Here is a 26,010-nt window from a genome sequence, read left to right as displayed (position 1 = left end):
ATATATGAATTTCACCTTTTTAAGTAAGTTAAGCTTAAGCTAAGCCAGAGATCAGTAAATGGATTGGATTAATCAATAACTAGTGATCATGTATGAATTGGCCATCTGTAATAGATGCATATATCTTGTTTTAAATGGTTGCTGTTGAGACCTTTGGCTCAGGGTTTTAAGACACTTTCCTGACACAGCAGGGATGAGTGTGATGTCTGATCGGATGCATGTGTGACTGATGGATGAAATGTGCTGCAGAGCACAACATCTCCGCTGCATCGTCAAGGCAGGAGGCTCCATCGTCGTAGAGGAGCAGAGGGGGGCTTGGCCATTGTTGTGAATGAGGGCCAGCATGACGTCATGGAGCCAATGTCAACAATGCAGCTCCTGGAGGAGAAAAGGCGTTTCATCCTAACACACGCGCACGCACACACACACGCAGACCCACGGAGGATCTATCTACCACACACCGACTGATGCCGAGGGTCCATTAACAGCAGCAGTTGTGGCTGTCGGAGATTAGACACAATGTGGACTCGCTGGTTGTTCTGAGGATCAGCAGACGGGCAGGAAAAACAAGTAAGTCGCTCCCCGCGTTACAAACAATACGCGACCATTGCACGCTTGAACAAACTCGACCACGGGAGCCCCTTGTCAGCCGTGGGTTCGATGCTCGTGTGTCACTGGCTCCCCGCACTTGCTTTGTGTTGCAGCCTTTCTCTGGTTGAGTTGCTTTAACTCTCCGTTACTTGTCCACCTTTCGCTCCTTTTAACTCCCCGAGGTTACGGGGATGCTGCTGCTGCTGCTGCGGTGTGTTAGCGACGTGCTGTTTGTTCCGCGCGGGGTTTCACGGCAGATACATGACAGAACAACGTGTCTGGATATTCCCGTCGAGGGGGGGGAACGGGCTCCAGCGTGTTGTGGAGCGATTATTAAGAACGAGCGTCGGTAGTAGCCGGCTGAATGGCCACGGTGCTTGTGTTGGTGTTGTCGTTGTGACAGAGCGCGCACACGTTGCGCTGGTTCCACAGGGAAGTTGTCGGTGTTTGCGGGCCATTTATGAGAATGAAGACATTCTAACGGAGCCGCGGTGGGCTGAAGCGGAGGGGGGCGGGGGCACATGTTTTTCACGGCACATACACTGAATGCTGCCACAACCGGGGCACGCGCTGCTGTCATGCTGGGGGAGGAAGCGGCTGCAGGACAAAGGACCCAGCCTCCCACCCCCTTATTCCCGCCCTCAGCACCACTAAGCACCCATATATATATTATATATACACACACGTGATGTTATATGCACTTATACATTATATTATTACATTATTCCATACTTATACGTCATATACGCCACAGCCATACGTATCTATACATATACGAGGATTGTATAAGCTGTGCTGCTGCCATTCACATATCATTACATAAAATGATATTAATAATATACAATAAACCACTTTGTTTCTATAGCCTATTTCAAAACATCTGTTGCAAAGTGCGAGAGGACAAATAATACAACACATCAAAGACAGGAAGCAAATTAATACAGTGTTATTTAACACCAAAGACAGCAAATGATACAACACAAATGGTCTATTGAGGTCTTCTTTTCAGTGTAGCCCTCATACGTGTAGTACTTATAAATGTTTTGTTATTCAATCAACACTCATATTCCTTATTATAAACCCTCTGCAATTCAGTGGCAGTTTGTATGGCTTGTTTAGTCCATTGTGTCCATGCCTTGTTGTAAAACAGATTAGCTTTTTATTTTCCTATCCTTCAGGCCATGAAGTCACTCTCCTCTTTTCCATCTTTCATTGCTCTCCTAATGGGGAAATAGCAACATCAAGCGAGAGTATTTTGGTTGTAATGGGGTGGGAGGACTCCTCTGTCTGTTCTCCACTGATTTACACACATTTCGGCTGAATGGCACAGATGAGAGTTGACTGAGGCCAATGAAATATTTACTGCTACCACTTTGCCTGCAGTCAGCTCTTGAGCAAAGACTTCTGAAATATTTGCTGTGAATATTAACTTCATAACCCAAAGGGATCATTTCCTGACAATACATAATAATTATAAGCGCATTTTACACATCAACTTCAGTTTACTTATCATGGGGGAGATAAAACCTTTCTTATCAAAACAGCTACAGCATAAAATACTGTATGTTCTGTGAAGTCAGAGAATAACTTTTACTATGGGTTGTATCAGCTTGGGCTTGGAGATATTCAAGTAAGTCAAACAAGAGGTGGTCTTCAGGCCCATCATGGGAAGTGTAGCATTCACGTAACATTTTGGACCCAAATTATGGATGATAAGCAGAAGGTCCTGGCCACTGAAAATAATTTATTTAGTCTTTTTTGTTGGGTTTTTAAGGACAGGATATGTATACATTACAGTGGCGGCATTCATATATATAGGGAAAACTAGGAAATTTCAGTAGAATAAAAGTAGAACAACCGGAACCCCCTCAAAAAAAAAAAAAAGCGACAAGCAACAAATGAAATACAAAACAGAAATGGACATTGGCCGTGACACTGAGAGAACTTGATACATCAGGATGGGACTTTATCAACTCTTGTCAAGCATCTGAGGCAAATCAATCAGTTCACTTCTGTTGAATTGTCGATCACATGTCAAGAAGTCGTTTCCATATTTTTAGGAAGACATTTTCTTTATTTGCATGTTTATATCAAAGGCTTTCCATGTGATTCGCATTGCCAAGCTCCCTCAGCCATTGATCGAATGTGGGAGGCTAGACTAAGATTTCCATTGTTAAAGGGTTTTGCTAGCAGTGATGCAAAAAATGAAAAAAGAAAAAGCGGTAACACACACGTAAAAGACACCAATGAAGATGTCAAGAGAGTTTGTGGTGATAAGAGCCAACGCCGGTGTCGGAGTGCTGTAAACATGATCACAAGATCTATGCAGCAAAGTTAATACATCACTTCCTGCCTCTGCTGCACCCGGCATGCTCCACCTCTCACCTGAATAACATGGAGGAACCTCCCGCTGCGGTGTGTGAAAGGCAATCTATGGTCAACTACATAGCCAATTGTCCATATTTAACCTGGAGGTCATGACGGAAAACAGCTATTGGGAAACCTGCTTTAAACTAAACACTTAAAAGTGATAACACAGATAATTTAAGTCCCAGGGACCATTTTGGTCATTTAAGTCAGCAGATGTTTATTGTACTGTTCTGAGGACTTTTACAACTTTGACCTAACTCAATAAACTTACATTGCCTTCCCACACATGTGAATAGCGCAGAGCGTAAACCATTCTAACTGGCGTAAAACATGTAGGAGCATTTCATTATTGGTGTGGAGACACACGCTGGAAGGAGAGGAACCGCTCTGCATGGTCTGTAGGTCTTCCACGCTCTGCACCTTCAGGGATCCAGACAGTTCTGATCAGTTCTGATCCAGACATCAGATTCTGATGTCTGGACCTGGCCTCCACTTCCTCCAGCTTTGCTTTCATGTATTTGCCGTCTGTTTTGAGAGAGCTGCACAGCGACTCCAATTCATCAATATGGCTGTTGTCGTTGTTGACGCCAGTTTCAAGTGACTGGAGCCGCTCCCTTGTCTACGCAACATCCAATTGGACTGTTGAATTTTAAATGATAAGTTGACAAATGTATCTTCTAGGTTTATGTTCATGACATTCATGAATGCCTTTAGGAGATCTGATGGCGAGGGTTCAATGGCTGCCGGCTGCATCTTCTGGATTTTGACTGGCTCGTCTTGGTCAAAGCTGGAGTCAGACATTGTATCTTTCGGTGTTGAATTATCAGTCTTTCTCGTTGTAGGTTTAGGAGCCATCGTAAGCAGGATTTATTTCGCAAACTCGAAAAAATAACTGTGTTCATGGTTGGTTATTTGCCAAGACAACTTTCTGTACTTCTACTCCATTGCGTGTCCAGCCACACCCCAGAAGCTTTCATTTATTTATCTCTTGTTATGTCTCTTCCCCTAGCTTTATGGAAACACAGGAATGCCAATTTAAGTTTCTTTAAAAGAGGATTGTAAGGCATCCAATGTGACTATTGAGTACAAAATAAAAGCACAACCCTGCAAACTCCCTCACTGAAATTCTTGATACTGAGACTGGAAAGTAAAAGTAAGACAAAAAAATAAAAAAATAAAAGTGCACATATACGCTTTAAATTGATGATCCTAGTTAATTATTAATATTTAAGAGCCCTTTGTGTGCATAGTAGATTGCATACGTGTCAGTGGCGTGCTGTCCAGACAAGCAAGCCAAAGCCCAAAATAGACATCAATAAGACGAGACCAAAGTGGAAGCTACGTCTTTACCGACGTCTGATCTCATAACACGTTCTGTGCCTTAAATGATGTGATGTTGCTTGTTTACATTCATTCTGTAATTTACTGCCCTCTTGTGGTGGCAGCAGGCTGTCGACTCTGAAAGCTAGCTTGTCTACCAGCTGGTGCTCCTCATCATTTTTGTCATTTTCGTGGATGTGACCGTGTTTCGGAAAAATATTCCTTGATCAGCTCCCTGACAAACCAACCAACAAACAAAAGGAAAAGGGGTCGAAAACAAACACAATCCACTCATATGTTCTCTTACTCCTGGTCCGAATACATAGAAACTGGCCTTGAGCCTTTGAAAAGGACTCCAACAGTCTTTTCTTCCTAAGTGTCAAAAGGCAGCAGTCACGGGTAAACAAGCATTGTACACTGTAGTCCATTTTTAGTAGGTCTCCACTCAGACACATCCACAACAGCATAGAAATTGTTTTTGTTTACAGCACATCGTTGGCCCTTATCACCAAAAGCTGTCATGACATCTTCATTCGTGGCACCACCTTCTCATCCAGTATTTTTTGTATTCTTTTTTGTGAATCCTACGGAGGATCTCCTGCTGTGTTCTCACAGTGTTCTCCTTCGGACATTCTGTGGGGTTTTCACTAGGTGGCTGGCCAGAGAATGTCCACAGAAAGTCTGGAGGCTCTCACTCGGACATTTTGCGTTCACACATACAGCCCCTCCGGAGAATGTCTGGAGGATGTCCCTAGTTAGTTCAGTGCATAGCTTGTGATTCATCATCTCTGTGTAAGATGTGTGGTAAGTTTGACAACGTTGAGACAGAATAGTGTTAAACACGTAGTGCAGCTGCTTAAAGGAATATTTGAGTGCTTAAGTTTTGTGAATAGCGAGTTGGCAAGAGAGAGCGTGAGGAAAGTGACTGGAGTAGAGAGATAGAAGTTAGCAGTATATCATGTGTATGTGCAGTTCAGGCTGATAGTCCAAAAATACATGTCCTGGCTACAGATGTGCTCTTGTGTACTCTGGTCCACCATCAACAACTGCTGTCAAATTTGACTATGAGAAAGGTTTCAGTGTAGTTCACGCATTTACCCACCACTGCTATCTTTCAACGAACCCATATGAACTCACATATTTTTCACCACTGTCACACTGGTCTGCCTCCCTTCTGTGAGAGACCTCGGTCAGTAACACTGCACTCAGATGCGCTGGTCCACCTCACAATTATAAGATAACCAACTGTGTGTTGACTTAATTACACCACACTGATGTTTCAAAGGTGTTGTAAGCAGCTGAATCGTGTATTGATCTGGTTTGTTGAGGGGTGGGGAGGTAGGGCTCTGCATCTGAGGTTGGTTTAAAAACAATGTGACTATAGCATGTTTGCAAACAGGAAAAGAGCGAGAGCATGGGGAGGCATGTATTGATGTGTTTGGTAAGCACAGAGCATGTCGTACCATGTATTCATGTCATGTGGGGGTGTGTGTTGGGGTGGTGGTGTTATAGAGTCTTTGAACTAGCATTGCTTAAAGCTTTGAGCAAGTTTTCTTTCTTCTTCAGTCGACAGTTCTCAACATCTCGCACTATTAACACTTGGTGAGGTAACCAGCTCTGACACACCTACTGACTAGAGTCTGTAAAAACTAACCTGTTGGTGAGCTGGGAAATTAAAGCATTAGAACATAAACACCAAACAGTAGTAGTAGTAGCATGATGTCATGAATGATATCTTCAGATGTCTTGTTCATTTCAATTTTCTAAATTACGGAGAAAAAACAAGTCCTCACATTTGAGAGGCCACCAATATTTAGTGTTTGTTTGCTTGATAAAGGTTAACATTAGACATCTGCAGTAATATCTGAATCATGCGATCACAATGTTAGAATAAACCATTTCACAACTCCAAACTGCGGCAGCAACAACAACCGGACATGTCTATCACTTTTAGGTGTCCCCTGGAAACACTTCCGTTGTCGTTTTCTGTAATTGCAGCGCGTTTCTGTAATGTGTTGTGTTGTGCGTAATGTGTTGTGTTGTCAAATTGATTGTGTTTTGTCTACTTGCATGTGTTTTCTTAAGTTGCTGTGTGTTGAGCTCTCAGGGCCACCGTACTATACAAATAAAATTGAATTGAATAACTTATAAAGCCTACTAATGGAAATGATAATGATATTCTGATAAATCTGATTGTATTTATCGATACAACTGGTGGACATAGAAGAGATGCCTTTGCATTATGAAGAAACAGGGAAAATAAGGAATTTGGACTAATGGTGTCCTTATGGAGTTGCAGATCATGCCTCTCAGTAAATGACCCTAGCTAGAGACACTGCCATGCCTTACAATGACCACTAGGGAGCAGATGGATGAACCTGGACTGACTGAATGAGATGAGAGTCTGTGTCTCTTTGAGGGCTCTACACAGGAGCGGGTGTGTGAACGTCAGATACTGAGGCAGTTTGTCAAAACAACATCTCCATGGCTCCGTGTTGTGTTTGATTTGCAGAACAAAACAATCAAAGTTCAATCTGATGAAGAGAGCTTGTTTTGTTCTTGCAAAATGTTCCTCTTCTCAAGCTGCTTTCTAAATTACTTCAAAAACTGTGTCAAACAGCTGCATAATTCAGACTCTGCAGCTCTGATACATGTGTGTTTACAGATGTGCAGGTGAAGGAAGTGTTGACCACCACGTGTGTGAGCAAGGGTAGTGAGTACAGACTGACTGAGACCTAAGCAAGGATTTCTGTTTGTTCTCCCTTGCTTGTCTTTAGTGTGATTTATTTATCCTCTAAGAATGGCTCTGACCACTCTGATATATTAACTGATTGAGTATTTATAATCAATAAATAAACAGTATGAACAATTTCAAGTGTTCAAGTGATAATACATTTTGTTTATCATTTGTTGTCATTATTAAATTATAAAATGTCATCAAATTAAAAATAAATACACAACAACCTGTTATCATCATGAAATATCAATTCTCTCTTATCTCAGTTAGACAGCACAGCAACCACCATGGCTGAGTTTAAGCATTTCATGAGCAAGATTCAGTTAAAATAGCAGCTCCATTTACATTAACATTTAAAAAAAAAAATTGTTTCCATATGTTGTTGAAATTAGCAGTCTTGAAGTCTATTAGAGTGGAATCTGCTCTAGTATTATACTATTGAAACCAGATTGTGGGTCTGGGTCGGACTTAGAGCTACTTTTCCAAAGATCGTGTATATGGATGTAGCACTAGGCCTACGTCCACACTCATACATTTCAGTTTTAAAATACATAACTTACGTCTATTGGAGTTTTTGATCCTTTAACGCAGAGACTTTTGGAAATTTGGCTGGTCCTGTTTTAGTCTGAAAACACCAGGATTGCGTTTTAGACTAGACAGGCAGAAAGTGAGACTTGAAAATAACTGAGCAGGCAACCACATTTACATCCAAATTGGATTTTATCCATTAGAAGCGGTAAATACAACATGGATAATAAATTACAAACATTGCAGATCCAACTTGTTATCAGTCCACGAAAAAACATTTTTTCTTCCTGCTTATACTGGCACACACAGCAATTGTATATGAATGGTCAAGTGACATGCATTTTCAGGTGGGTAAGTATAGACAGTAATTGTTACTGATTCAGAGGTAAAATGCTTTTTGTTTTCCTTTTAAAGACGATGTCCGACTCATAACATGATCATTATTGGTCTCACTCTATTCACTTCTGGTGGTAACCATCTGGTCTGTTCCTGTTTGGAAAAATAATTATATTTATGTGTAGAGCAAAGCCTGTATTGGTATAGCATGTGCATGCATGTGTTCCTATGGAAACACTACATGTTAATAAAATAATTTAACACTGTAACCCTTCCCCCCCCTCCCTCCCTGGTTTGTGTTATCAGTGTAATAGCCATGTCCATCATAGTGTCCTACTGTCTGTCTATTGAGTTCCTGATACCAGTAATTAAATAAGTGCTATTTTCCAAAGAAATTCAAACAAAATTACCAACTATACAACCAGGACATTTCTCATCATTACTACCAGCTCTCGTTGCCCTGAGCAGTGTTGGCATTCCTGGTTTATCTGGTCCATAATCTTGCCACAGATCTGGCAACCCATCTGGCATGGCTGGCGGTCATTGGTTTAGACAGGGTGGCAGATGGTGAGATAATGGTCAGCTGTTTGGGGCATTGCTTAAATCAACATATTCCATGTAAGGTTTACTCTGCTTAAGCTAAATCTGTTGTTTAGTCCACAGAACTTCAAATCAGAGTGTCTGAGGGACTGTTACGCTCGGCCAAGGAGAAACCTGGGCATAACATAAGTTTGGCTCCCATCTTTCCCCACTCTCGAGGATGACCAGTGCCAAAGCAAATTCGCAGTCCAGAACAAAAGTGATTTATTTTATAAATCAGTTAGACAAAGCGTCAGGAAGAGCACAGCTCACCAACTAACTAACCTATATCCTAAAGTAACGGGGAAAAAATACAGGGATCCCACCTGTGTCCCTAACATAAACAGGAGTAAAGATTTACAAAAACAAAAGGGCTTCTCACCCCTACAATTACCAGGGCTGCTCCGAGTATTATTCACAGGCTTTGAACAGAAGATACAACGAAATCGGCACGGTCGTGTTGGGAGCCAGGAAAAAGGTTAAGGCAAACCGTCATCGAAAGGTGACTTTTTAAAGTCAGCTCCATCAGCCTGCACTCCAATCACCAACCGGCCCTGAAACTCAGACACAGGAAAAACAACAGAACAGGGTGAACAGCACAACCCTTAGGCAGGGAGGGAGAACACCATAAAACTCACACATTATGACTCAGAGTCATAACAGGGACACAGCTAATGCAGAATGACAAATAAATGGCAAGGTGTGCTGAGAGAACAATAACAGACACATGCTCTGATCCATCACTGGCTGGTATTTTCTTGCCACGTCAGACTGTGCTGTAATTGAGTCTGATCATTGTGCTCGATGCCATGATAACATTTCATCCTAAGGAACCTCAGCAGGATCAGTTGAAATCAACCACACCTCCAAAACAGAAAAAACTCTAGCTATCAGTCTATAAAGAATATGGCAGTCTAATCAGCAGCCCTCAAAACCACCAATATGGGGTGTTTATTCCCACCTTCTCCACAAAGATGTATTAGTTCTCGTTTTTCTCCTGCTCAATCAAACTATTTGATGGAGAACTGTGCACATGGTGCAGCTGAGTGTTTAGTCGAGTACATTTTTGGTCTGAGTGGAGCCATTGAAGCAATTTGTGAGCTGATGTAATATTACCAATGAAGCTGCAAAGGCTGCTTGATGTTGTGGAGGTTCCACCTGTCGAGACAGATTAACACATGCTCTCACATTCATCTCCATATCTACTGCTGAGGGAAGACATGGCTGCGACTTTGATATGATGCAATTAGGGTTTGTTTGCTTTGAAGGATTACAGCAGTCGGGTTGATAAACAAGAACTCTGCCATGCTTTGCAAACACGTGGCTGGCTTTAATGTATATCCGATATATAACAGTGCAAGGTACAATGGTAATGTGAGTGTGTTGTCACAGGATACTGTACACCAAGGCACCACATGGCTGTTCATAGCCTTCTCTTTGTGGCTGCATTGTACCACTTTGTAGGCCTATTTGTAAATTATTATTTGTACAAACTACAAGCGACAAGTTTAATTTTTTTATAACTCAAGTTCACTTTTCAGGAAACTTTAAATTGACCAATGGTGCTTGAGAATCCAAAACAATGGAATCTATCATGGCACTGTGTTGCACCATCCACTGTAGTATAAACTGCTTCACAAAAGAGGATTTGTCCACAGTTATGCGATCGTCACCAGGGCAAAATTAAATCAAATATGTGAATGTATTACTGTCCTATTAGAAACCAAACTAATGAGGCTGCTAACTAACCATTAGCAAACTCATACTCGGAAAGCTTCTCTCTCCATTTCAATAACTCTATTGAATGAGATGATGAACCGTACTGCTAGGAGTTAGTAAACCACTAAGTGCGGAGAAAAATAGGGGAAGAGTTATTGTGACTGACGAGACCTAGCATTCTCCATGCTAACTCACATATCATCAGTCAGCTTGCCAAATAGCCCTTCGTGTAGCTTCTAACTGCCTTAAAATTGCATTGTGTATACTGTTTTCACGAGAAGAGTCCTCTTGTGGTAATCATGGCCTAAGAATATACTGAAACCTCACTGTCCACAAGCACAAGGTGTGATGCTGAAAGGCCACAGAAGCACATTTTTCATCGGATGATAGTCCATATATTATAACTTAATCACTCAGAGTTGATATTACTAATAGCCTATAGTTCTGCAATATCAACATAGTATTGTAAAAGATAGACTGGGGGTTGATTCCCAGCTCTTCCAGTCTGCATGTTGAAGTGTCCATGAGCTAGTCACAGAACTCCAACTTGCCCTTGAAGATGTGCCATGAATGAGTTTTTAGGGTGTGAGTGTGACCTGTAGTGTGAAGCACGTTAATGGTCCATACGATTAGACATACTTTATATAAATTCAGTCCATTTGCTCCATTTCAATTTTATTTGGCTGCCTTCCCATTGTGGTGAATTTTGATTTCTGGAGCAGTCCATCCTGGGCATGACTCATACAGCAAAAAACTAACTTCACTTTCCCTGAAACCCAACAAGCCTGATCCACTATACTCTTAATGGCCCTGCAGCCTAAGGCAGAGTGATGTCAGCTCAGGCTCCCAGCTGAAAGGAGGGAATGGAAGTGTCAGGAAACACGGATGACCATAGAGGAACTCCCTTGGGAGGGAAAGTCGTCTTCTGCTACATCCATAACCATCAAACGTGAAATAAAATCCAGGGGATGGCTTCTCAAATGTTATTGGGTTAATAATGGCAGTGACGTCACCACAATATTCAGTGTGACAACAGGAGGAGATGTCAGGAGAATGATATGCCAACAGAACATCCGCTGAGTCTACGGATGAGATCAACATCTGAGTCACCCCAGCATCTCTTGCTGTAGTGTTATGTGTTATAAATACAATCGCACAAAGCTGCTCATGGTTTCCCTGCAGTGCAAGACATCTGAAACACTGAAAGAATTCAGTGTATTTCACGAGGGTTAATCTGTCCTCCATGGAAACTTTGTGGGCGTCTTGCAGCCCACATGTGTACTTTCATTTTACGCCTACACACACACTGTGTTGCCTTGTGCAGAAGATGAAATAATCCTTCGCTGAACATCCATGCCTTTATGACTCACGTGGCATTTGAGAGCTTGTGTAACCTCTCAAAAATGATTAACTTATTGCACAGTTTTGATGTGACACATTAGGCCTTGCACCAGGCATATGAACCATGAACATACTATATAATGGATATAATATATTTACACTGGCCACTATTTAATAGCATGGCGATCTTTGTGTGACTGGACATGCTGGTGAATGACTGATGCTGGTTATTTTCATGTGGAAAAGAAAGTGCAAAGAGCAGTTTACAACTCACACTGTTGACTTGTGCTGAAAGGCACTGAATAGTGGAGTTTCCTCTTAATGCAACAGAGCTCATCTCTGTTCATCTCCAGTTTAACAGCCCTGTGACACATATTGTCCAGGAAGGAAAGCATTTTTGACCCAGAATGTTAATTATTTCATTAAGAAGCTTGTGATAGATAAGGAGCATCAAATATGACTTGCTGTTATTGATAATTATAAATATAAAACAAAACGGTGTTCCTCACAAGACCACAAATCCTATTATATTAATTCACACAAAATATATGAAATAAAACGAAAATGATAGTGATGTAAAAAAATATATATCCTCGTCAGAAGTGGGGAAAAATGTGACAAAATATGTTTGGTGGTGGCAGCTATGAGGTTAAAAAAGGGGTTAATTTGATGGGAAACATAGATGTGCTCAGCCCATTTTATCTTCCAATCTGCCTGTGATATTTACATTTATCGTGTGTCCTTTTGGAATTTTTGGGCTGATTTAGAAAAGAAGTAGTGTCTTAACCTTTAATAATGAATATCCACAGCCAATTGCACGACCGTTTTGAAAACTGAAGATAGATCTGTCCCTGACTGCCCTAACAGTCCCCTGGCATTGCATTATAATCTCCTCACATTCCTTTTAGGAAACAAACTAATTACTAAGGTATTGATAATTCTTGATTTAAAAAACAGAACAGGGTACACTACTTTCAAGAGATCATAATAAACAATTGACTAAAATCAGTTTTGATATATGAATAGGGACTACTGCTACTTTTGTATGAGCTGAATCATACATGAAATCTAAGCACGCAAACACACGAAACACAAAATTGCTCTTTATATCTGAGATGTTCGGTGATGCTCTTTCCTAAATGATGCTTCTGAAACCAAGCAGGAGTGAGACTTGAGCTGCTGTTTGATTGTGATAAATGTGTATAAAGTGTGTTCGTTTTAGCACTGAGATGAAAACAAAGGCAATAACTAGGAAAAAGCCAGAAGCAGGCATCATAAGATGTTGAGATGTTTTTAACCGAACACTTAAAGGATCAGTATTAGCCAAAATAAACCCAATCAAATTGCGATCCTTTCTTGTTTGTCCACCACAGCCCGTTAATGTTGCAAAGCTGCACTCCTTTATTGCAGCCTGGTTTGATAGTTTGAGCATTTTGCTGCATATGAGAGTGAAAGAGAATGTGACAGCTAATAACTACTCTCTGACACCTTTGCTTGACACCATTGGCTGGTCTTATCAGCTGTTGATAATTATTCTGTGAGTAACATCAAGCCAAATTTAACCTTATCTGTTGCATCCTCTCTGAGTGTTTTTGTAGTTCCAACAACTCCTACCTGATCAAGTCATGTCAATTTTGCATCAAAGTTACCTTCTTTCAAGTAACTCTCATTCAGATCATAATAATTTAAAATGATCAATGTCATTTTTGTAATTATTTTCATTAGGAAGCTTGTGAAAGATAAGGAGCATCAAATATGACTTCAACACGTAGATTTGAAGAAAGTAAAAGCACCATTAAAATAAAATTTGATCCATGCTGGCGGGTGATCTGCTGAGCCTTGTTAAACTGAAACCACCCGCATAGGACATTGTTAGAAGTGAAGCAAAAGCACCTGCAATAAAGCAGTAATACATTTTTACAGGTTAATTTTTACAAAAAAATTAAAGAGTGGAGCAAAGTGAGCGAAAGGAGGAGTTCAATTGAAGCACAGTACTTTTGCGCTGCACCAGTAAAGTGCAGACAAACAGTTTGAGCAAGATAAACTACAGCAGCAATCAAATTGTGGGTCAAAATCGCCACCAGATCATTTGGATAAATGTGATCATTTTTAATTTTACAATATCAGAATGAGACACAGACATTCACACAACAATGCTGGTGCATTAGGTTTATGAAATAGTAGACATGTAATATATGAAGAAAATAACCGCAGCTAAGTAAATTATTCAAACTTAATATAAGCCACACATGTGAACAGTAATACAGCAAATTCATTTGATAAAAAACATTGACTATAAAATCATTTTCTGCTTTAATTTTACAATATTTATTGTAGTAAATTTCCTAAAAATGTTTTGGGTTGTCCTATACAGTTTCAGTCTTCCCCAAATAAAGTGGGTTAGTTGCCTCATTCTCATCACACCTTAACCTTAATGTATTAGCTATAACCCCAACATTTCACACACAGATATTCTTAAAAGCAAGAAGTTTTAAAAAAGGCTGTCATTTAACAGAATCAGAATGATCCAATATCAGTGTTCTTGTCTGGAGGGCACGCATGAAAGCAGTTAAATGTCTTAGTACATTCTTCCAGAACCTCTAAGGAGGGAAAGTGCTCCTCTCACGTTTACAAATGGTCTCCTGATGGAAGCAGATTAGACCTGCGAGTGCTCTGAATCAGTGTTGAATGACCCACATGCAGTCTGCAGTGCTCTTGTGTGTGTGCGTGCATGTGTGTGCACTTACAGGATAGAAGGTGAAGTTATTGATGGAGAGGTCGAAGGCATGAGATACAAAGTACCTAGGTCAGCTATTCAGCTTCTATAGATTGTAACTTAATCGCTAGTTAAACACACACACACAGAATGCAGACATTGTCCTTACCCCTTCCTGCTCATACCAATGCATGTTTCCTTCCTCAATAAATGGTGTGCCATCTCCTAGCAGTCCACTTATAATCCCTCCCTCCTGCACCAGGCCACTTGCCCTTCACACATATCTATAATGGTCCTCTGACATATGGTCAGGGCAGCTTATACATTCTGAGGGACGAAGAGGTTTCACTTGCAACAATTCCACTTGACAATGGCAAGGTGAGTTATGCAGAGTAGAATGAGGCTTAGGTTTGAGCAAACACGGTTGGCTGTGACCTCAGAGGTCATTTGTCAGGATCTCAATAACCACAGTGTAAGTGAGAGCTTCCCCAGAGCTGCTTTCTCGACAAAGGCTCATTGTTGAAAATGAGATGCTGATGTCATAGAGGTGAATTTCCGGAGCTCAGGAAGTCCCCAGGGAGAGCCTGGGTAATGTAGCCAAGACTAAGCACTATCTTTAGCTGTGTAAATTGAGTAAAAGGTCTTCATGGGATAAAGTTTCTTAAGTATTTGCATGTGTTTGATCAGTTGACATGAAAAATCAAGCACTTTGGCAGATTTGGTAAATAAGGCACTAAGGAATAGATTCTCCTGGATTCCTACTTACTTTATATTAAGAGGCCAGGTGGATAAAGTCCACAGAAACTGCGGAGCGTCTCACTCGTACATTTGCATTCACACATGCACCTTCTCCGGAGAAAACACGGAGCGTTAAGTGCAAGTCTGAAAACAGCTTATAGACCCTTTTTCTCTGGTCAGAAAACCACTAATATCTGGATTTTGTCTCCTGGGATTGGCTCTAGCCGCCTCCGATGACCCTCAAAGGATAAGTGATACAGAAAATAGGTACTCTGTTATTTTACACTCATTCAAACTCAACACTTCCTGTGCAAGTTTCAAATTAAATATCACACACTTTCTTAATTGGCATCCTCCACACCCCTCTCTCATATGCTTATAATGTGAAAATGCACATGATTAGTTCAGTTTGATTGGCATTAGCTTCGGTGAAAATAATTGATTTGCAGAAGAAAAACTTGGGGAGTGGTGAACCTGAGTGTTATTATGCTGATTAGATTAGTATTGTGGAAATGGGCTCTACTCAGAATACCCCACAGACACCATCAGATGGAAATAAGACATATTCAGGGCAGTGGAGATGGCAGGAAAGGGTGGAGGAAAGTAGGGCATCACAATACATCAAAATACTGTATGCATTGACTGTACCCCCACACACACACACACACACACACACACACACACACACACACACATGCATACAGATGCACATAGTGGAAATGGTGAATTATTAGTGTTTGTTGATTAATACTTGTGTGAGTAGGAGCAGCTCTGGAGGAAGATCCCAACCTGGCCTTGTGATAAATAATAAGTGTGTGTGTGTGTGTGTGTGTGTGTGTGTGTGTGTGAGAACATGCCTGTGTCCACCTTTGCTCATCTCTGGCTGTCTCTGGATCTGCTGGGTTGAATGTAGGCTACTAGAGGGAAATTACTGAGGGGTTGTATATTAGGAAACACTTGCAAAGCCACTCCTGAGAAACCTCCTGCTGCTCTGCTTCACTGGGGTTTAGCCTGTTAATAGTGACTTTGATACAGTTCGAGGGCTGTGTGTCCACTTACAGGATTAGGCTTAACTCTCTTAACCAACTCTGACTGTTCCGACTGGGTCCATCATGGGTGGTCATGAGCGTTTAGGCCCAACTGTTCATTCTAAAGATAGTTTTACTTTTAGAACCCTGGGCTTCCTGTGTGCACAGACAGTTCCAAAAAACAACACTGGACCTTTGGCTGCTGTCGGAAAAAAATGATTGGGGTAGGGTGAGACATTCAATCTCCTGTTCATTTAAAAAAACTAAGAATTCCCAGAATTATAAGTAAAGGTGCAAAATGGGTGAAGCAGCTGTTTGTGGTAGCAAATTAATGTTGTGTTTAAATTATTCCTTCAACTTTGCTTATTAGGACTGTCCCTGATAATGTTCCAATCCTATAATTTGTATTATGACCACCAGTTCTATTTTTATTTGTTAGAAATCTTGTTTCGTCAATTAATTTGACACGGTGTATCTCTCTAAATACGACCCTTTACTACGGTGGCCCTGAGAGCTCAACGCACTGCAACTTAAGAAAACACATGCAAGTAGACAAAACACAAGCAAAGTAAGAAAACATCTTCATCAATTTGACAACACAACACAATACAGACAACACAACACATTACAAACAACACAACACATTGATGTTGAGCTACAGCAGAGAAATATTAATATGTGGATCGTGTAAGTGTGTAAAGGGAAAGTAAAGCCAGTGGCAATCAGGAGTCAGCACATTCAGAAACCTTCACTTCTGTGTAAGAAGAATTTCTTTTCTCAGCTTTCCTCTCAGTCAATGCCAGTTCACCATAAAAAAGCATCATTCATCAGGTGCGCTACACCGACTATTTTTGGTGAACGCAGGCATGAAGAGGGCAGGATATGAGACTGTGTGCACATTTACTGGTGGACCCTGATCTATAAAGGACGTATTGGTGTGGAACCTTCTCACTGTTTTTTAAACCAGGCCCAAGATGTGAATCCAGAAAAATCTTTGGGATGTGGCAGATCATGAGATTGGCAGCATGAATGACAATGAGCTGACAAATCAGCAAAAATAATCTGATTAATAACTTCAACATGGGGCAGAATCTCAAAGGAAATTTTACAACATCTTGCGGAATCAATGCCACAAAGAGAGCAAAGGGACAGATATAATATAATATATTACACAAAGTGCAGGCTGAGTGTATTTGAGCAGCTTCTCTTCACTTCTTACCTGGTTATTTTAGCCCAGTGACACTCTGTGTCTCTCCTCTCCTTACTCCTCCGCCGGTCTAGTCATTTTACTATAAATCTTTCTACAGTTTGAGGATTACGGTTATCAGTGGGCTGCCTGTCAGCATGGTCTGCGGCTGATACATGCCATCCTCTTCCAACACATATTAACACACAGCCCAGACAAAATGATGAAACCACTGGCAATGTCTTGTTTACCAAAGCCCCTCATACTCGATCTGAACACTTTACCTAGCGTGGAGGGAAAAAAGGCCAAACATGGAGTAACACAGCTTAATATGTCAGAAACTGCTAATTCAAAGTGAGGGATGGCGAAATATGTAAAGTGGGGAATGTTTATGCAATTTCTCAAAATAATTTCAATATTTTGATGAAGTGGTAAAGCCACTATATCTGAAATATCCAGGTTCACATTGCTGTTGGAGTTAATATGTTTTTTGAACAAACTGTATTTTAATGACACAATCATTTTAAAGCAATATCACTCCTTTTATTTTTTAGAATTGGGTGTCTGTTCCTGCATGCTAGTGGTTTTTTACCCTCCCATCTCTGTCTCCATTGGTTCTTACCTCAAAATAAAACTCACTTTGGCAACTTTCAGTCAGGACTGTGGCTGTGTGCAGTCAGCGCTGAGTGCAGTAAGGTACTGTAGAGTACAGTACAGGGATAGTAAATTCATCTCAGCCATTTGTAGTAGAAATACATTAGATGACTTGACACAAAGAGCGATGTTAGTGAATGCATTTCGTCCTTTTGTTTTCACTCTCAGCAGGCAGCCGCTCAAAAGATATGAGCACAGTGGTGCACTGGGCAAAGGGCTGTCGTGAACAATTTGCAAGCATCATAAAAACTGGAGAGAATGGTCTGAGCCTGAAGTGTTCCTGAGGGGAAGCTGGAGATGATGTACAATGCTGAGATGATGATTGGCCCGTGGGCCACTGGAAGAAAAGACAGAACACTAGTTCAGCAAGCCCCCAGTTCTGGTCTCTGCCTATTCAAAAGCCATGAATCAGCAGAAAGCAGCCCCCTCTCTGCCTACTGACACACACACACACACACACACACACACACACACACACACACACACACACACACACACACACACACACACACACACACACACACACACACACACAGCCTATGGCTGATGAGACAGACAGACTGCATGCTCAGCTGTCTGTGTCAGGGCTTTATGTACTGCAGCATTGAAATGAAACACAATGAAAAGCCTCTGGATAAATCTGCCTGGAATCAGTGTGCAGGCTTCTTTATATTCATCTAATACATATGTGCTTCTATCAACACATATAAATGTACTGTATACACAGGTATATACACGTGTTCACTATACAATAACCCCGTAGGGAATAGTTAAATACCCCTTTGTGTCCTTGTGCTGTTCAGATGTCTGAGACTGTCAGAGAGGCGTTGACGTGAAAAGAGAACTGGCAAGGCTTTTATTTTCAGAGGGACTCAGCAGTGTGAGGACAGCCATGTAAAGCTTATTACTGATGTAGCAAACACAGTGAGATACAGAGACACACACTGGAGGCAGGGTTGAGAGTAAAAGGTCTTTACTGATGTTCCAAAGGGTCATACAGAGGTGGTCTATCCAAAACAAAGACTATATATAAAGTAGATGTAACTCTGGAAAGTCGGGAAAGTGAAGCCAATGCCTTAAACCTGTATTCTCCCGTATGACCAGCAGAGGGTGACTCTACTGGTTACAAAAATAAGTCCGTACCTATAGAGTCGACAAGAAAAGAACCGTACTTCTCACTTGATTTATAACAGTAAACATTTCCATACAGGATTGAACACCATGATGTTCATTAAGTAAATTATGTTCCTATTTAGAGTCAAATAGATGAGAAACTATGGTAAACATTGGGACATGTATGCTGTATGATTGATAGCTAGTACTGCAGGTCACATGTGTACAGGTAGGTGGGTGTGCCGTGTCCTCGAGCTCTCAGTCAGGCTCATCCCCCCTCTCCTCCTAATGTGGTTACTTCTGGTCTCAAAAAACCAAGATGGTGGTGGGGTGGTATGGTGTTCATCATCTGTCACCTCACAGCAAGGTTTGAATCCCAGCTTGGCTGGGCCAAGGCTTCAAAAAGCAGTTCACAAACCTGAGGAAATTGTTGTAGAAAGCTGAGTAAAAACAATGACAGTAGTATATACATGGGGATGACCCATGTTTTTTTTTTTGCATATTAACTTCACACAATAACAAGTAACTCAATAGATGCCAATTCATTTTCTAGTGCACTACTAAAAGATGACTTGACTTATAGTCTTACTTCTGTAGTATAGTGTGTGGCTCAGAAGTGGCTTGGTATTGCAGTTGGGCTTCATCCAGTTTTTCATACCATCACAATTTTCCCAAATTGTACATGGAATTACATTTAGGAATGTTGTGGAACTAAAGGAAAAAAATATATATTGATCTAAGTAGGTATTTTAAATAAACTTTTAAAGCTACTCAACAACCAAACATTCTCAATGTTTTCTAGAGAACAAAGCACCTAAATTAGCGAAACAACTATGTTTCCTAATTTTTACATGTTTCTATCAGGTCTTTGTTGTTATTTCCCAGATTCACATATTATTTATGTATGTCATTGTTGATTTGTAAGATCTTGTCAGTAGTAATGCTGAAGATGAATTTGCAAACAATGTTACAGCTGCTGAGTGATTCCTGAAAATCTTTGGGGACCAAATTTCATGGTTTTTTAGCAAGAACTTGGAGTGGCATTTTGCACTTGTCCGAAGTGGTGGACAGTTGGATGGATGCTCAGACAGATATTCTCTGTTATTTATCCTATGTAATTGTCTTTAGACGCAATTGTCCAACAAACAACCTAAACAAACTCCTAGTTTCATATTCGCTTCTGAAATTGAAAACATTATCCTACACAAGAATGTACCTATGTAGCAAGCTGACACTGTATCGTTCCTTTCTTTCTCTCTTCTGTGCGCAGTCCTCGAGGGAGTGATGTTGGCAGGCGAAGACCAGGACAGTGAGGCGGCATCGCCCATGTATGTCTATGAATCCAACGTCCACTGTGCCAATGTGCTGTTGAGCCTGGAGGAGCAGCGGCGGCAAGGCATCCTTTGCGATGTGACCGTACTGGTGGAGGGCAGGGAGGTCCGCGCACACAAGGCAGTTCTTGCTGCAAGTAGCCGCTACTTCCTTCAAGTCTTTCTAGGGCACAACACATCACCAGGCGAAGCAGAGCCCATTATTGAGCTGCCAGACAAGGTAAGAGGCCACAACAAGAAAAACACAATAAAAATACTTTTACAGGGAGTGGTCTGAGGTTGGAAGTGTACAGGTTAAAGGGGAACACTGGTGAAGTACGCCTGCTGAAGTCGTAAGGCTTACAGCAACAAATAACATAAAGCCTGTCTAATAAAAGTTAGTAAGATGTGGGTATTCTAGAGCAGTGGTTCTCACCTGGTCTGGCTTCGGGACCCACCATCACCCCTTAATTAAAAGATGGTGCAGTTTGAACATGAGATAGTACAGAATATCACAGTATGCCAACACAAAAAAACAAGTTTAATGATAAACCAAAACGACCAGCAGGTGGCGATGTTAGAGAGGGAAATATTCCCTTTTACACTCAATTAGCTGCATTTTAATTAAAAACCAAAAAGTGCAACTTAAGGACACAAGGTAATACAACATACATAACAATTCAGTAACTTCAGCCTTTTTTAACAGACTCAACAGTGCTTTCATGCACAAACATGAAATAAAAAAGTCCAACTACTGAGAAGTAGTTTCAAAAAGACTAAAATTATGTAGCTTTAGCTGAGAATACTCACTCACTGAATCTATGACAACCAACACTGCACTATGGAAAAAATTCAGTGTCTTGAGTAGCAGCTTTTATCCACAAACTCAAAATAAATTAAACAAAAAGTGCAAATCAAAAAGATTCAAGTATACAAAATTAACTTCGCCATGCTCAATTAGCATATGAAAACAAACTTTGCGGGTGTTCTTCTATACTGTGAAATGGCGGGTAACTATTAGCATTACAAGGCATAAACGAAAAATACTGTTAAGGAGTGTGAATAGACGGCACTCGCTGCATTAAAAATCCCCTTCAAAATAAAAGCACAGGATTTTTTTCTTAACCTTTTTTTTTTGCCCAGGCAAAGGCCCGCGACCCACTGAAAACGGGTCTGTGACCCACTTTTGGATCGTGACCCACCAGTTGAGAATCACTGTTCTAGAGGGCTTTCTGCCAAATTGTGCCTTCCTCAGCATTGGTAATTGTTGTTATGGGAAATGCAAAAATTAGACAATAAGCTTCCCAATTATTAATGTATGTTTGTTTGTGGTTGGTTTCCTTTAGTTTTACCTCTACGCTATATTATTATTAATCGTTTTTAACCCAACCTTAGACACTTCCCTGACAGACAGTTGTGGGCTGAGGGAGTTTCTAGACATTTTGAGTGCATTGTCTAAAACCTACTTCAGCTCAACCGCTGAGTTGCCCATGGTAGAGTAGAGGTATTCATTGGGTCATTTGGACCTGATCAGAAACATACCCTTGTAAAACCTACTTGAACCAGATATGTATACGTCAGGATTTATTTCATCTGAGAAGATGATAAATTATACCTGGTCCAGAATGCAGCGGACTCAGACAGATGCAAAAAGAAAGAGGCCAGCAACACAAGCAGATGCTCCACCAATTAACCAGCTGCTGCAATGGAACAATAGAACAATACATGGCATCACATGATCAGAGCCGCTAGAGTCTTCTTCGAACTCAGGTTTCGGACAAAACATTTTTGACATGGACTTTACACATCTGAATTGGACTCTATATGCATGGAGATGTCTTGACTTTCCTTGAATTTATGAGATTAAAAGAGAAGTGAGGGCTCATGGATTGAAACAGCAGGGTTGACATAAATTGATCTGTTTATAAAAACCTTTTGGGCATGAATATTAATGCCATTGTCTTGATAGTTGCTGCCGCTTGCCTTCACCACTGGGGCTGATCAGGGAACAGCTTCTGAACCTAGTGGCTGGCATTACCTTATAGTGTCCCAGATCTGTCATATTGATTAATGGGTTTCTGTGACTCTACTTTATACACCAATAACTCACGCTGGCCTGTAGCACATGACAAATCAAACTACAACCTTTAATGACTCTAAGCATGGGTTTATTTTTCCACATCCCTCCTGCTTTTCGTTCACTCTATCTCTCGTACATTTCTGGAGCTTATAAGAAATCGGGTGTGAAATGTAGTATTTTCAAAACAGAAAAACATATTGTTATATTATGGATTCATGTTAAATAAAACATTTCACTTTACAGGTTATTGTATTCCACAGGTGATGAGATGCTACAGACTCATTTAACTTACTCAATGTGGATCATTTTGAATTGCACTGTAGACGCCTGAAGTTTAAGAGAAATTCTAATATTTCCATTTAATAATGATAAATAAAGCAGCATTCATTAGCCACTTAATAGGTAAATGTTTTCATATAAACACATTTGAAAAGGTAAGGTTACAGTTGTCGGTCACTGCCAGCCTGTGGCCCACAACTGGCCAAACAATGTCCAGACTAGGAATCCCACGCACTGTCCTGTACCTGCAAAAAAACTTTATTGAGAAGGACGATGTGCCTCCACTTCCTCTCACTGTACAAAAATTAAGCCAAAATATCTATCAGACATATCGATGGGATTTCTGTGGTTTAGAGGTGCATCTTAAACAGGCTGACACAGTTAGGCTTATGAGAGGAAATATCATAAAAACATCAGTGTTACTTTTAACCCATTTGTTATGTAATAAATTATGTTCTTGTTAACATAAATCTGGTCAAACCCATTGTTTTAAATTCTAGCGATGATCCTAAACTTTCTACAGATTCCAAATATCAGGCAGAATTTTGAGATAACATATGGATGTATACATTGTAATATCTGTTTTAAAGGTAAAAAAGGAAATCCAGAATATTTTCAATAGAAGGACTGGTGCTGTCAGAAACCACAGACTGTCTGGTTCAAATACTTCACTCAGTAAACGTTTCAAGATGACACAGAATATACAGTATTTATGCTGTCACACAGAGTGGAATTATGCTTTATTTAAACCTTACAAATGCTTAAGAGGAAGTAGATCTTGTACTAGATTTTTAATAATGAATCATATTCAAGAATTTTGTATACTCTCCTCCACTGTCCTCTATATTATTTCTAGATTTCATTAATTGTTTCCTTCTATTTGCTTCCATGTGGGGCCCCTGCTTTCAACATTTTTGTTATAAGCTAAAGTGCTTCTATTCTTAATATTCTAATGTAAAAAATGACTCTCATCAGTTTGTTGAAAGAGCTGCTAGGGCATTCTACCATGTAATAATTGCTCGGGTCCCATAAGGAGTTTGCACAGAAAGATTATTTCATATTCCCTGATTACTCCCATCTCTCTGCCACACCATCTCTCCCTCTGCTGCTTCTCATAGTAAGATTGTTAAAACTATTGACTGAGCTTCTCCTGGCTCCTCTCTGAGCGTATAAAGACGTGTTTCTGCAGAGAAAACAGCAGCTGCTGATGTAAGCTGAAAACGGGTTTACATCCACACTAATGTAAACACACATACATTTTCATGTATATACGTACACACAAAGCAATACAGAGTAAACATACATACAAACACTCTTACACATATATAACAGCCATGGTGACTATTGGGAAGAGGAGGAAAGGAACAAGCAAAGGGATCCTATTAAAAAGTAAAGACATCATGTAAAAGATGAATAAACCAGGAATGTGCCTAAATGTTTGTGGGGTAAAATTCAGTTTCATCCATTTACAGCTCACCACCTCTTTCCTAAAACCCCAGTCTGAATTGTTTTCCCATATGTATTCCCATATCCCATGATGTTGTACACTAAACATTACACTAGCAATATTATAATAATAATATTCTTTTTTTTGCCATGGTCTCTTAAGAGTACTAAAATATTCCGACCACAATATGAACTCTAATAATGCTGCTAATATTGACTTGCAATTATGACCATGTTTTATCTCTCACTTAATAAAAACGTGTTCTCTACTTTCCTCCACAGGTGACAGCAAAGGGTTTTGCTCCACTCCTCCAATTTGCCTACACAGCCAAGCTGGTTTTAAGTCGAGAGAACATTCATGAGGTCATCCTGTGCGCTGACTTCCTGGGTGTTCACAATTTGGAGGATTCTTGTTTTCGATTCCTTCAAGAACAGCTACAGAATGACAGCCAACATGCTAGCAATGGCAAGGTGAAATATGATGATGACTTCACGGCCAAGGACACAGTGTTTTCTGAGCCAATATCTTTGGATGATTCTGCAGACACGAAGCCCCACGTAGCAATCACCGTGCCACTTCCCACTGACCTTCCTCAATGTCCTAAATACAGAAAATATCACCACCAGATCTGTGACAACAAGCTTAATGGAGAAAACCACCATAGCAATGATGATGTCATTCTGCCCCATCATACCTCAGTCAGCCCTGTAAGCTCGCTGCTTGGAGACAACAGTGCTGCTTCACAAACTCTACTTACACCCTCAAGAATCAAAGAGGAACCCTTTGTGTTTGAGGAAGAAGATGAGAGCAATGGTTGCAACCCAGAGTTGTGTTCTGAGGAAGTACTGGAGATGGAGCTAGAGGTAGAAGGGGTTCCAGTAGCAGCTGAGCATTCGCCAAGCCGAGGCTCACCCTCTTCCTGTCTACGCTCCTACCTCCAGAGAGGTGGCCTGGATCTCAGTGGTGTGCCCAGTGCCACCATCCAGCAGCTACTGAACAACAGACTGTCCCTAAACCACTTTGGGGAACTGGTTAAACACAGACAGAGGGATAAGATGGAATCTCAAGCGGACCTCAAGACAAGTATTGCAGATGTGCTACCAGCAGTGCTGACTGGCATTGGTGAGAACATGGACAGGCCAGTTTCCAAAGCCTCCTCCTCTAAACATGAGGGGGAGCTAGACAGGCGAAGTGTCATTTTCTCTTCGGCAGCTGGCGAGCGACAAATGTTGGCCCATTCCTACATGGATGAGAAGTTCAGAGAAAAGGTCTCAACCCTGATGCAGGTAGAGCCCCTTTCATCTGGTCGGTCTAGCTTCACTACCAGCTGCCCTGTTCCCATCAAGACCTCAGCCCACTCTCCTCCTCCCTTTGAGGCTCAAACACAGACCCCCAGCTCCCGTTCCTCATTCTCTTACCCAGAGGACGCAGGCAGTTGTAGCTCGTCTTCCAGCCTGCCCCAGTTTGACTTTTCCTCATCCCCCCACTCAGGCTCCATCTCTGGACTGTCTCACTGCCTGGCTGGGGTGGTGGATCAGAGGAACACCCACACTGGAGAGGTGGTCTTCTCTCAGGGTTGTGCAAATATCAAAAGTGCACAGGAATTTGGTGCCAGTGGTGGCAACTCCAGCGATGAATCAGGATCTTTCTCAGAGGGAGACAGTGAAAGTGGCACCTCCAGAATCTCTGGTCCTGAGGTTAGTATGGTCTTCTATACTTTCTTGACCAGGATTTTGTTTTTGCTAGTATCAAGGTAAATTTAGTTACTCCTAAGGCTGACCCTGTCTTGACACTGACACCAGTTTGACAGCTGTGTTAATGTGAGACTTTTGCTGAACACCACTAACTGCAAGTATCAATGGGACCACTTAATATTCCTCAATTTCCTGAGATTTTCATGAGTAAGTTGCTTTAAAGATATCCTCATTAGTAGCAAAT

At 41.0% G+C, this 26,010-nt stretch overlaps 1 protein-coding gene across 1 annotated transcript in view; it reads left to right on the top strand.

The window, feature by feature from the left end:
* Positions 1-265: 265 nt before the first annotated feature.
* Positions 266-26,010, top strand: part of LOC118116914 (transcription regulator protein BACH2) — a 42,362-nt gene continuing 16,617 nt past the window's right edge. The window contains exons 1-3 of the mRNA XM_035168893.2: positions 266-570; positions 20,227-20,507; positions 24,354-25,769. Of these exons, the coding sequence (XP_035024784.1) occupies positions 20,241-20,507; positions 24,354-25,769 (1,683 nt within the window). The 5' untranslated portion in view covers positions 266-570; positions 20,227-20,240. The remainder of the gene's footprint in view (positions 571-20,226; positions 20,508-24,353; positions 25,770-26,010) is intronic.

The sequence above is a fragment of the Hippoglossus stenolepis genome, chromosome 10, assembly GCF_022539355.2.
Source record: "Hippoglossus stenolepis isolate QCI-W04-F060 chromosome 10, HSTE1.2, whole genome shotgun sequence".
Classification (NCBI taxonomy): domain Eukaryota; kingdom Metazoa; phylum Chordata; class Actinopteri; order Pleuronectiformes; family Pleuronectidae; genus Hippoglossus; species Hippoglossus stenolepis.
Note: the sequence above shows the minus strand (reverse complement) of the source record. Positions and strands in the feature narration are given on the sequence as shown.